The sequence below is a fragment of the Pseudonaja textilis genome, chromosome 3 (assembly GCF_049901715.1).
Source record: "Pseudonaja textilis isolate UNSWEBS1 chromosome 3, rPseTex1.2, whole genome shotgun sequence".
In the NCBI taxonomy this organism is placed as follows: Eukaryota; Metazoa; Chordata; class Lepidosauria; order Squamata; family Elapidae; genus Pseudonaja; species Pseudonaja textilis.
The window spans coordinates 134,605,451-134,618,785 of record NC_141992.1 but is presented as its reverse complement, the minus strand read 5'-3'; the positions used below and the strand labels follow the sequence as shown (position 1 = coordinate 134,618,785).

At 38.3% G+C, this 13,335-nt stretch overlaps 1 protein-coding gene across 1 annotated transcript in view; it reads left to right on the top strand.

Moving 5' to 3' along the window:
* Positions 1-13,335, top strand: part of LOC113445728 (uncharacterized) — a 196,381-nt gene that overhangs the window by 125,573 nt on the left and 57,473 nt on the right. Inside the window, exons 13-14 of the mRNA XM_087930397.1 lie at positions 10,808-11,026; positions 12,828-13,080. Of these exons, the coding sequence (XP_087786523.1) occupies positions 10,808-11,026; positions 12,828-13,080 (472 nt within the window). The remainder of the gene's footprint in view (positions 1-10,807; positions 11,027-12,827; positions 13,081-13,335) is intronic.

Sequence of the window (13,335 nt, the reverse complement as noted above, 5' to 3'; positions counted from 1 at the left end):
TTTTTATTGAAAAAGACACATTTCTGGGAACTAAATCTGAAGGGCAAGGGCAATTTTTTAAAGAAGTCTTTATATTCTGATTCATAGCTGAGTTTGCTTTTAATTAAGCTTTGTTCAAAGAGGCAACTTGTTCACAGTTATAGAAGAATATGGGCTCGTTTTCATGGTGGTCTTTAGAGCCAATTCGCATAATAATATAAAAAAACCCAGCTCTGATATAATAGGAATACTTAGCAGTTATATGCTATTTTAGGGTGTCCAGAGACTTCCTGTTTTTGTAGCCCTGTTTTACCATCAACAAGTAGTGGGTGAAATTGGTATATATTATGTTAGAAGGCTTTAAAACAGTCCCTTAAAATAGGTCAGTATTATCACCCTCTTATTTCAAGTGAGATATGAGCCTGGGAAGAATTGCCTAAAGCCTCCCAAATATTTTTATAACTGATTTCACTTGGGATTTTTTAAAAGTTTTCTCAGCCAAGTCTTTTTGTCACTCTCTAGCCTGGGATTGATGAGAAATTCAAACTAACTAATTCACACTTGTTGAACCTACAGGCAAAATTGGAATGTGTGAGCACACCGAAATCCACACTTTTCCTGAATTTTGTGGTGCAGTTCACAACTTTAAAAAGCACAAAAGATTGGGCACTGAAGAGAAACAGGCAAAAAAGAAAGTGAGGGGAGATTTAGAGCTTCAGCTTAGAGATTTGGTTGCGAGGCAATATGACTGAAACTCTGAATGAACCAACTTTCTTAACCAGATTGGTGAAATGGGTCAAAGAATAGGATTGAATTGGATGCTTCTTTTTTAAAAAAACAATTAAATAAACTTTTGAATTAAATCAACTTGTTTTTCCAAATGCAATTGGCAATTTAGATGGTAAATTTTCCTGCTCCTAGAAAAATCCAGAATTGTAGTTTAGCTAAAATTAGGCAGCAGATTAACACCCCACCCCCCAAAAGCTAACCAAAGACCCATATCTTCCTTCAGAGATAAGAAAGCTACTTATTCCAATATTTTCCTTACTTCCAAGGACACCATCTTGGAAGCTTTGCATCTTCATAAAAACATTTGGTTGCATCCTTCTATGACTCTACATATCCAGGTATTTCCATAAATGTTATATCTGGATGTCCTTTCTTTGTTTCCAGTTGCCAATAAGCTATTGACCTCAAAAAGTTTAAAGTTAAGAAGAATATTGGAAGGATTATTTTTTTAAATTGTGAAATTATTCATTTCTGGGTCAGAATAGTGCAGATGTTTAAATTTTGGATTGATGTGTAAGAAAATGTCTGTTCAACAACAATAAGTTATATGGATGCTCTATTTATTTTTTACTTATTTTTTTGTTTGTCAATTGCTTACAAGATAATAGGTGCAAGTAAAAACATAGTTATGAATACATGGATACATATAAGAAAAATAAAAAAATATAAAAGAAACAATAGGACAGGGACGATAGGCATGTTGGCGCGCTTACGCATGCTCCCTACAGTCCTCTTAGGAAAGGGGTGGGGTCAATAGTAGACAGTCTAAGGTTAAAGTTTTTGGGGTTTGGGGAAAAAAACCACAGTCAGGTAGACTATTCCAGACATTGACCATTCTGTTGCTGAAGTCATATTTCCTGCAATCAAGTTTAGCGCGATTAACCTTGAGTTTGTATCTATTGTTTGCTCTTGTGTTGTTATGGTTGAAGCTGAAGTATTCATTGACAAGTAGGACATTGCAATGTATGATTTTATATACCATACTTAGATCAGACTGAAGACGGTGTAATTCAAAGTTTTCTAGGTCTAGAATTTCAACTCTGGTAGCATAAAGTATTCTGCAACAAGTTGAGGAGTGGAGAACTCTTCTTGTGAAATATTTCTGGACTTTCTCAACTGTGTTAATATCAGATACGTAATGTGGGTTCCAGACTGATGAGCTGTATTCGAGCATTGGTCTAGCAAATGTTTTGTATGCTCTAGTTATTAGTGTAATATTACCAGGGAAAAGGCTATGTAAGATTAGGTTAACAACTCTTAATGCTTTTTTGGCTATGTAGTTACAGTGGGCTCTAGCACTTACATCATTTGAGATGAGTACTCCAAGATCCTTGACAGAGTTTGGATCATCAACAAGGTCTTGACTATTCAGCCTGTATTTTATTTTCTGATTTTTTTTTTGCCAATATGTAGGACAGAGCATTTATTTGTTGAGATTTCATCTCTAGGCATCAGTGTATCTCTAGAAATTTTCTTAGTAGACTCTCTGCCTACATGTTTTTTGTTTTGTTTTCTTTAAAAAAAATCTTTTCTTTTTCTTGGAGCATGACATCTGTTTCTCAAAACCTAAGTATCTTTTTCTACCATTCCTTTTTTCTTTAATATGCATTCTTCCTTTCCCCTAAGCATTCTCCAAATATCCCCCAAAATGGCTGTGTGTCCAACTTGGGGAAAAATCATCCATAACAAAATAGAACAGAACGTGAGCTAGACTAGAGTGATGAAGATTTTGGGGTACATTGTGAATGGGAGGAGAAAGGACAATAAAATTGTAATTAATTTTATTTCTAGTATGCTTGTATTTGTAATATAATATTTGTAATGAATTAGTTGTAATTGTAATGTGGAAAAGAAGGTTGGAAGTTATTGACATATTTCTTTAGTTTTTCTTTTCTTTCTCTTCTCTTGAACTTTTTGTTACTTTCCTTTTTTTGTCTGTTATTATACAAGGAAATTCTTAATAAATAGTTAACTAAAAAAGAAAAACGAATGAGAAGGAGCAATCTCCTCAGCTTGTCCTTGTGATTGCCATTGTTTGAAATCTTTGACATGCTATAGACATTGCAAATATTGTCTTAGCTCTGAAAGGTTTCCTACTCCTAAATTAGTGGAATGCTTTAATATAATTTTGTCTATTTCACCAATAATATAGTATTCTGATCAAAGTCACATTTTTCCATTCTCCACCCTTTTAATGGAGGAAATTTGATTTGTGTAAACAGCCTTTCTTCCAAAGCTATCCTCCCAACAGGAGCCCCTGTAAAACAGATAAGGTTCTCATTATGTATCCACCATGTCTTGATCATAATTCCTATCAGGGGTGACATTCTGATCCAGTTCTATCAGGTACATTCTGTATGAGTCCTTTACAATACATTAAAACCTGGCTGAGCATAGGATCTTTGTGCCTTAGGGAAGTGCAGGAAACTAGACAGAGAGAAAGTGCACACAGGTCAAGGTGGATTTCTTGTCAGACTCTACAGGACTGGGATATGTTGAAACATTTTTTAAAAGTCAGAGTGGCTCAAAAGAAATGAATTTAAATTTTGAAAAACTGGATTTTTTTTTCCAGAGCCATCAACACAGACTGCACCCTAAAGAGTTACTTAAACAATAACATGCAAAAGAAAAAACATAATGTTGATAGTTGATAGTCTATAATACATTTTAATCTAATAAATTATCCTAAATCCATGTTTCTTTCCCCTATTAGTGGATTTCTAAAAGGGTGCTTTGAATTTCTATTTCTAAGATCAATAAAATCTGATGAAGCTATACTCTACTGAAATTGTCTGCTTCTTCATTTTTCTTTTTGACCAAATCATCAAAAACAATATTGAGAAGATATGCCTGCAACCATTTGTGAAAGGGCTGTGCTATTTTTCCACTTAGGACATATTACAGTACTTTCCCACTGCAACATATTCTTTTGAACCTGGTCATAATTGTCTTGAATTAGCTGATTTGATAACACTTGTTAGAAGTGCAATATTATACGGTTGACGCTGGATTCTTTGACATGTCTCCAATATTAGCACATCAGCTTATTTAAATGGGCTTGGAAAGGTGCCTGGTTTTGATTTGAGGAAGAACCTGCCTTTCTGAATATTCTTTTCCAAGTGCACAAAGCCTTTCACTATTTTTTTAAAAAAGTTATTATTTCAACTTTCTACATAACAACTGATGTCACATAAGGGCCAAACTGTGAGCTTAGGCATCCAGATTGTTTATCAATCACCAACTCAATAAGGTGGCCGTAACTCAGTAATAATAACAATAGAGGCCTATCTTATAGATTTCTGGTAAGAATTTATAAGAGAATATATATGGGTTACTTAAGTTCTCTTTAGGCATGGAAATGCACCAATTGCATTTCCATTGCTCCTGTGGCATTGTTTTAGAATAGACATTTGCTTAAGTCTTGAAGGGTAGATATTCACTGACTCCTTTGGTAGTGCAGAACATATATTGAAATCGGATTGACTTGGATTTATGTCATAGCTGCCATGGGGGCATGGATCCTCATGGTTACTTTCTTGGTAAGATCATTGGTTTTATAATTCCCATTACTGTTTAGGGGTTGAAGCATTTTCTCTGTTGTGTTTGAACATTCCTGAGAGTGGGAATGGCTGGGAAAAAAATAAATAAAACAGATTGTTTAGAAAGTCCAGTTGCCTCCTGAAAAAGCACCTTTGGGACCTGGATGACTGAGAATCTCTACAGACTTTTAGCTATACAATTTGGGACAAACATCCTTTGAACGGTGTGGGAGTAGGAATCGATTTCCAGAGGAAAAAAAATCGCAGACTACAGGAACCAGGAGCACAATTCAGGACACAGATAAACTTCCAGGTGCTTCAATGACCCTCTGAAAGGATGAAAATGACCAGCTGTCTGAAAGGAATATAAATCCTTCCATTCCCCACTAATCTGTCAGACCTGAAGAAGCTTCTTAGATGAGAAGCTAAACATCTTCAAAAGAAAAAACAAGAAAGTCCAGTTTCTTCCTGATAAAGCACCTTTGGGACAACCATGACCTGGATGGCTGAGAATCTCTACAGAATAGAATAGATTCTATAACTGTAACAGAAAGGAGAATTATATACAGGAAATATAATTTAGGGATAATTGGAATTATGTCCTAGCAGGATAAGAGTCTGAGAGCTTGAGCTCTGTATATGTGTGCCTGTGAAGAAAGGCAGAAGGAAGTGACCTCAGATTAGCCATCTCTCAGAACAATAGACAAAAGGGGAACACAAAGTAAGTGTGGTCTACAGCCTACTCCTCCCTTGTGATTAGTACATTTTGAGGTGTTGAAGACTTAATGTCATAGAATTTAGACCCTGAACAAATAACTTTCTTTCCTGACTGGCAGAAGCTTTCTAGATAGGGTGTCAGGCAGAGAATTTTTCCCCACCTTCCGCTTCTTGTTCCTTCTAATTGAAAGTAGGCTATTAATTTTGTATGGTTACCTTATTACTAAGTTTGTGTTTCCTTGATTTAAATACCTTGAAGAATATTACAGAGAAAACTGCAAAAACCACCTTTCTGTTGTCTGAAGATAAGAGATGTGATGGATTTACTTTTTGTCTAAATATGGAATAAGCATCAAGGTGGACATTGGATTTTGTTGGTATAGAATCTTGGTGATGTTTTAGTTTTATATTTCTTGTAATAAAAAGGAATTCAATGTCCATCCCATTAGGTCATCTTGCTTGCATACTGAGAACTACAAAATGAAGTCTGTACCTTCTATGAAGTGTGAGAGTCCAGAGTTTGATTCTCAGTAAATCCTAAGTTTCTTGATATATAATAAGGAGGAGAGATGCATTTGCTGAACACATTCTGCTATCATTAGAATTGTGCTTGCTTTTAACTATTGTACAAAATGAGGTTTTGTTGCTTCAAACTATTACTTTTGGCTTAGTGTGATGCGATCGCTTACAGATTTATTGTTCAATGAGCTCTTATTATGCAAATCATAACTTTGCTCAATATGGACTTAGTCATTATGCTATGAATAAGGTCCTTTACCTCTGAATTACATCCCATTAACTGAAGAGCTTAACATGGAATAAAAATATTCAGTTTTTTCAGCATAAAAGGTTTGCCTCAAATTCTCAGAATTTGAGTTCAGGTTTGCCTCAGGATGGTTCAGGTTTGCCTCTCCCCACTTTAGATGCTCAGAGTTATACCTGTGTAATTTCATTTTAAAAACAGCCAGGTCCCTGTAGTGTAACTGAGGGCATACTTTCTCTTTCTGGATCTTTAACAGAGTTGATGAAATATGAGCTAGAAATAACACAGCTTGAGTTTCAGATTCCATGCTGAGTTTACATGCCTGGCATTTAGGGACAGGAAAATGGGCTCGTAAATTGAGGAAATACACTCTAGAGATCTTTGGGATGTAGTCAGTGCTGAACCTCATGTTATCAGTTTTACAGAAAGTACATTTTCATTTTAAACCACCTCCCTTCTTAGGGTAGGGTGCCCTTCTGCATTTCTCCTGAACTTGATTAACATATTCATAGAGCATTTATAGGGTCAGATCCTCTGAGTTTCTGTGGTTAAAAAAGATACCTGCTTTTCCAAGGAACTTGAAAGAGAGTTTATGATAGGCAAATCTCTCATATTTCAATCTTTCTGCCATTTCCTTGTCGATCTAATAGTTTTACTAGAGCCGACTAAAGTTCTTGGAACAGCTTTTTTTTTTAAAAAAATAATGCATTATAATGAAAATGGCTCTGGATGGCCTATTTTGGGAACATGAAATTGCTATTGTATAGTCTGTATTACTTCTAGATTAAAAAGAGGCCGTGATGAAATAATTAAGAGTTTGTCCAATTTTTTTTTACAATGTCTCCTTATTTCCTTTGCATCCAACCATCGGGAAGGTTGCATTTTTTTTATATCATATGCAATTCATAAATAATTTAAAAATATTACCTTAAAGGCAAGCCAATTGGGCCAGTCATTCTTTCTCAGCCCAATCCATCTCACAGGGTTGTTGTGGGGAAAATAGGAGGAGTATGGTGGGTTGGATATTCTTGCTGCCTTGAGTTATTTATTCTGCTAGCCATTGCCGACTATAAAGGGCAGGGGTGTTAAACCTGCGGCATCACATGACATACCAGGACTCCCCCCCCTTTGCTAATTGGGCGGGGACGGGGCCAGCATGTGATGTATCTGGACTGCGGGCCATGAGTTTGACACCCCTGATATAGGGTGATGCTCATCTCTGTTTCAAGAGCCTTTGAGCCTGTGCTGTCCGAAGATGTTTCTGAGGTCATGTGGCCTGCATGATATCACAGAGTGCTGCTACGTTCCCACCAAAGTGGTGCCTATTTATCTACTTGCATTTGCATGCTTTCAAACTGCTAGTTTGGCAGGACCTGGGGTGAGGATGGGAGCTCACACTATTGCATGACCCTCAGATCTGGAACCTGGGCTGTTGGCTTCCTAACCAACAAGCCAGGGGTGGGATGCTACTGGTTCAGCCCAGTTCTATAGAATCGGTAGCTCTGAAGAGCAGCAGACACCGGACCGGTTTGCTGCAACGGCCTTTTGGTTGTCTGTTTGGCCCACCAACCCGCCCGAGCTCTTGGCTGTCCTTTATTTCCTGCTTTTTCAACCTCATCTGCTTTGCGCAGCACAGCTGAGGTTGAAAAAGCAGGAAAGAAAAGGATTTTCAAATGCTGCGCATCCACGCACAGCGCTTGTCAGCTGTCTAGGCGGCACAGCTGATGGTTTTTTGCAAATGCTGTACATGCACACGCAAAGCAAAACGCACTCTCACCGAACCGGTAGTAACACCGGTTGAATCCCACCCCTGCAACAAGCCCAACATCTTCATTGCTGAGCCATTGCACTACTCCCAAAATAATAAAAGGTGGGATAAAAATAAATATTTTTTTTTTTAAAAAAGGGCAGGAAATAAAAAGAAAAAAAAGAAAGCTGACAAAATGGGAGACCATGTAGATGTTCCTCAGGATGGAATTCTAGAGTTTAGTAGCAAGAACCACAGAGATTTCCTGCATTGGAGAAGAGCAAGTCTGGAGTTTAGTTGATTATGATCTTTTACATATCACCTGATGTGCTATTTGGATTCTTTGGAAATGGAGCGGCCTACAAGAATACAGTAAATTGTCATAAGTAGTTGTGGGAAAGCTTCTCAATTATTTTTATCAGTGGCATGCACCAAGGCAGCTGATTAGTTTGTCATGTTCATACATGGAATACGTTGTTTCATTTATCTTTTGGTTTTTCCATAGCTGTTGACAGGTGCACCTAACTGTGGGGATGCATGATCTTCCTATAAAAGCCGCCATTTTACAAGCAGCTACCATTCTCACAATCTTTTGGAAGGATCCTTTTCAAAACTGCACATTCAAACAGGCCAGGATGCTGACCAAAGGCCTGTTGAATCAAGGAAGGGGGTGGGAGGAGAGGAGGCCTGAGACCTGAGTTATCTGGTTGGGAAGGGAGGAAGCCCAAGGTGTCCTTACCTGTAGAAAATGTGTGTGCGCTAGTGGACCCTGTAGTAGTCCAAGGCCCTCTTCAGGCTTCTCTCACCTCCCTTAGGTATCCTATGACCTGTGTGGTCACTTTACGAACACAAATGGGAGCACCAGGATTGCGATTGTTGAGCAAGACAATCAAATAGGCTCATCGCTTAACAATTACAATGACTTACAACCGACATTCCAGGGTCAGTTATGGTTGTCAGTTGAGGACCACCTAAATTGGAAAGACATTGTGGCAAATAAGCAGTTCTTACAAAGTAGAAAAGTTTGAAGTTTTGAAAACTTTGAAATGATGATTTACACAGTTGCTTTTACATCATTAGCAAGACATAATGTTCTGGGAATAGTTATCATTTTCCATCAATTTAAAAAGCACGATATGAGCATGTTGTTATTTTGCTTCATGGTCTGAGCAGCCTTAGTCGTTTTAATCAGTGAAGATGTACACAAGAGTTAGAAGTTTCCAAAGGTCAAAGAAGTGGCTGTCTTTTTAGCTTTAAATCAGAATGGACCTTCCAGCTTCTTGCAGGCAGAATGCCACGCTTGTGTCTGCATGTCTGCCATTTCCCTTTCTTTGGAAAAAACTTTTGCAATTAACTAAAGGGCAGATCACACCACATTCATCCATAAATGGTTGTACAGAGTAAATTCCTTTCTCCCCTTTTTTCCACCACAGCCAATTTCGGGGACCCTTTCTGCTCTTTTCTATTTAAAATGTGACAATGAACATCACAGAACTATTAAACCTTTAATTCATTGATGATAAAACAAAAATCCAAGTACTGCTACAATAATATTTTCCTAATTAATTCATCTATCATCTATAATCTATCTATTCTATCATCATCATCATTCTGCTTAAATTTCTAAAATATTTGTTTATTTATAGGATGTTTGGACTATTAAATATATCCACACCTACATCCACACATATACTAGGGGAAAGAGGATATATAAGCAGGAAACACAGATACATAGATTTGAAACCAGATAGCTAACATGGACAGATACTGGTGAGATCCAAATAATAGAAGAAGGAAATTTAAATTTAATTGAGGAATTAAAAAAAATAGGAAGATACTTGATAAATAAGGGGGACAAGATCAAACAGATTAATGGCATGTCCATAGAAAAGCTACAAGTTGTTACTGTAAATTGGTTGAGATCAGGGGTTCTACAGGTTCATACCTAATTGCTAGAACCGGTTGTTAACATTCTAAGCAGTTTGGAGAACCAGTTGTTAGAAGAAATTACTGGCCTAATCCTGCAAGGAAGGCAGGAAGGAAACATTTAGTGTTGCTTACAGAAACTAACTCTCTATTAACCCTTTTTATATTCTTGGCAGGACTAGACTTCCTGTCTCTGGAACTTCTCTGGAGTTTTTTTTCCTTCCTTTACTGGTACTATGCTTGTGTGAAGTGACCATTCAAAGTTACAATGGCACTGAAAAAAGTGACTGTTTTTCACACTTACGACTGTTGCAGCATCCCCACAGTCATGAGAGGCCAGGCAAGAAGATGTGTGCCTCGATGTGAGTGATATTGTGTTGACCACACCCAGCCAATAACATGACCACCAAGCCATGTCCACCCAGTCACATGACAAACCAAATCACCCCCATCAACTAAGCCACGCCCACAGAACCGGTTGTTAAAAAATTTGAAACCCACCCCTGGTTGAGATGTCAAATATTTGTTCATGTAATCCCTGGAAGCTAAGCTTGATTCATTGGTGTCTATATAATTGTCAGCCTTGTGAGGTAGTTGAGATAAAAGGCACACCAGAAATACTATTTCTAAATTTATTGCACTCTTCTATTAACCTAATATTGACAGACTGAGTGTACATTACAGCTCTCCCCTCTTAGGAGAAAGTAGGGGAGGTCTATTCTGAAACATTTGCCACACTTCCCAAGCTTTCTGTGGGCTCAGCTGCTGCTTGTCACTGTGTCTAGTCTTCAGCTCTTCCTTCAGTCTGCCAAGGTCATTCCCACATACCTCTATAGTAATTAATTAATTCTCATTTGCTGGTTTGCTTTTCTTCTTCCCATATTGCTCACCGAATTTGAGATGTAATTTTTAGGCTGAGATGATCTGTGGACTGATTCAGCTTTCAGGAGTGTCACTTAGACAAAGATCTTTACACTTCAAGATTGGGTGGAGCTCCACATTCTTCTTTTGATAAACTTGGGTACTGCTTACTCTCCATTATACCCCAATTAAAATGTAATTAAACTGAACTGACACCTCAAACTACTCTTTGGTGACAGCAAATTAAAATTTGCATCCAGAAAGCAATTAATAAGCAGGTTCATCTTTATGGTGAGACTGAGCTAACTATTCTTTAGTGATAGCCATCTAAAATGTGTATGCAGACAACAATTAATATGTATTTTCATCTTTATTTTATTTATTTACACTGCACATTTTTAAACTTTTAGAATGAGACCATGCAGTAATCCATTCTAAATTATGCACATCGCATCATCTTTCATTGTATCATTTCTCTTGTTACAGCTGTCACCCTGCTGTTGATGCAAACATGTCCTCAAGACTCGCCAAGCATTTCTACTTCGGAGCATATGATGCCTTTTTTGAACTTGGAAGAGGACAATGGTATTCCTGGGATTTCTGGACCAGTGTGCTGCTAATCTCTTTCCTTTGGTTTATCCGTCTTTATCTGCATTATTTTAGTCAATGGATCTTACTCCACGTTTTTGCAGTTCCTGTCACAAAGTAAGCATGTGTGATGACCTGGGGCATGGCACAGAGGTAACACAGGTAGCTGGCAGCTCAAACTACCCTTCTATTGCTCCAAATTTCCCCAAACACTCCCACGTTTCTGGCAAGTCCCAGAGCAAAGTGATGACACACCCTCACCCATACCTCAAGCAGCCTCTGGCTGCAAGTAGTCCAGCCCAACACTGTGAGCACCATGGCTGCAAAGCAAGAAATCCAGCAGGGCAAGTCAAGGAATCAAAGGAGCAAGGCAATCCAGAAATCCAGAAAGAATGCAAGGAATTCAGGAAAGTTCATATGTTGGCGCTTCATGAATTCAGTATTTGTTCCTGACAAATGCCCCTCCCCACAGGGTCTCATTAAGTCTCAGTCCCCAGATGTGCCTTCTGAAGAGGAGTGGGGTGCTCTCCTCCCAAGTAGCTGGGTCAGTCTGCACTATTCTCGCCTTCACTCTCCATGCTTGAGGATCAGGAAGCGGTGCTCATCGCCCGAGCTCTGTCTCTCATGTTCACTGCTGAGCCTCTCTTGGTCATCCTGCCCCCATTCCTCCTTGCCTACAAGCCTTCCCAATCCTGAAAGGCCCTGGCCTGATTGGCCCTGCTCGTCCCCATTTTCCCTCGAAGCCAACAAAGCTGCCCCCTCGATCTCTGTCGGCTCCAGTTCTAGCTTGTCTTCCCCTTCAGATTCAGGCCCCGATGGGGGCATTACAGCATGGATCATGGTTCTGAAGCTGTAAACTGTATGAAGTCTAAGAAGAAAATTTACATATAATTTGAATCAATTTAAGAGTATAGGTCAAGTGATTCACTTAATCCATGTTGGCTTCCATATCACTAACTGGTATAGTCAGTGTTGAGACAAGATGGGAACTTCTGGAGGACACAGATATGATGTGCTTTGTGATTGCAAATGTAAATTAGTAAACAACATGCACATTGATGGGAATCTCACTTCATATCTATTCTTCTACAGAAGAGGAGATTGGAAATGATTTGAATAACTTTAAAACTATAAACTTCTGAAACTGTTCTGTCTTTCAGAAAGCATTTCATTTGGAATGTTATTGGTTCTGTCTTTTTAGAGGGCCAAAGCTTCCATGAATGAAGGGATTTATTAGCACGAAAGGTTTTTTTAAAAAGCCACTTCTTTTCATAATACCTCATCTTTATTTCTGATGGTTGGTGGGTGTGACTTTTATTGTATTACACCATTTTCTATGTTTTGTATTTTGAACTTTACATTCCCCATTTATACATAATTAAAGGTAAACGTTCCCCTCGCAGATACGTGCTAGTCGTTTCTGGCTCTAGGAGGCAGTGCTCATCTCCGTTACAAAGATGAAGAGCCAGCACTGTCTGAAGACATCTCCGTGGTCATGTGGCCGGCATGACTAAACACCGAAGGCGCACAGAACGCTGTTACCTTCCCACCAAAGGGGTCCCTATTTTTCTACTTGCATGCTTTCGAACTGCTAGGCTGGCAGAAGCTGGGACAAATAACAGGAGCTCGCTCCCTTACGCGGTGCTAGAGATTCAAATCGACGCACTGCTGACCTTTCTGATTGACAAGCTCAGAGTCTTAGCCACTGAGCCACTGCGTCCCTTACGCATAATTATGCACATGCAAATACAAATCATCATCATTATCACCATTGATTTCTAGTACAGTAGAAAATCTAGTGGAAAAATCTTTGTATGTTTAATGCATAAAATAAATCACTGAAGAAACTGGTTTAGTATGCCTGTAACAAGGATCATCATTTTGCTTCTTGAATTTTTGCCCTATCTCTTTTATTCAGATTCCAATTCTACCTTTATACTGTGGATTTGTGCTACCAGAATTCTTTGGTACATGCCAGTGAAGAGATGGCTATGGTTGTGGTGGGACCTTTGACCTTGAACACAGTGATGCTTCTTTTGATTCTGATGAGATGGGGCTGTCAACTGTTGTTTGACTTCTTCCCTTTTTACTTGTCAAAGCTGATCATGGCTTGGGGATTCTGGACAGTATTAGACCCTTTGGCAGTGTTTGTGGTGGATGCATTCCTGGGGGTAAGTCACTTAAAATAACTTCAATATAGAAGTTTGTTTTATTCAATGAGTCACCAAATCATATGAAATCCTACCTGTGCTGACAGCAGGCCAAGGAAAAAACAATTAAATAAATTGGTAGTGATTCATTATACTCAGTGAATATATAACACATATAAACTGATATTTCAGCAAAGGATAAAAATTATTGCAGCAGTTTTAGAAGCAATGAAATAGTTTAGGGAACCAAATAATATTTTTAAAGAATAAAACACA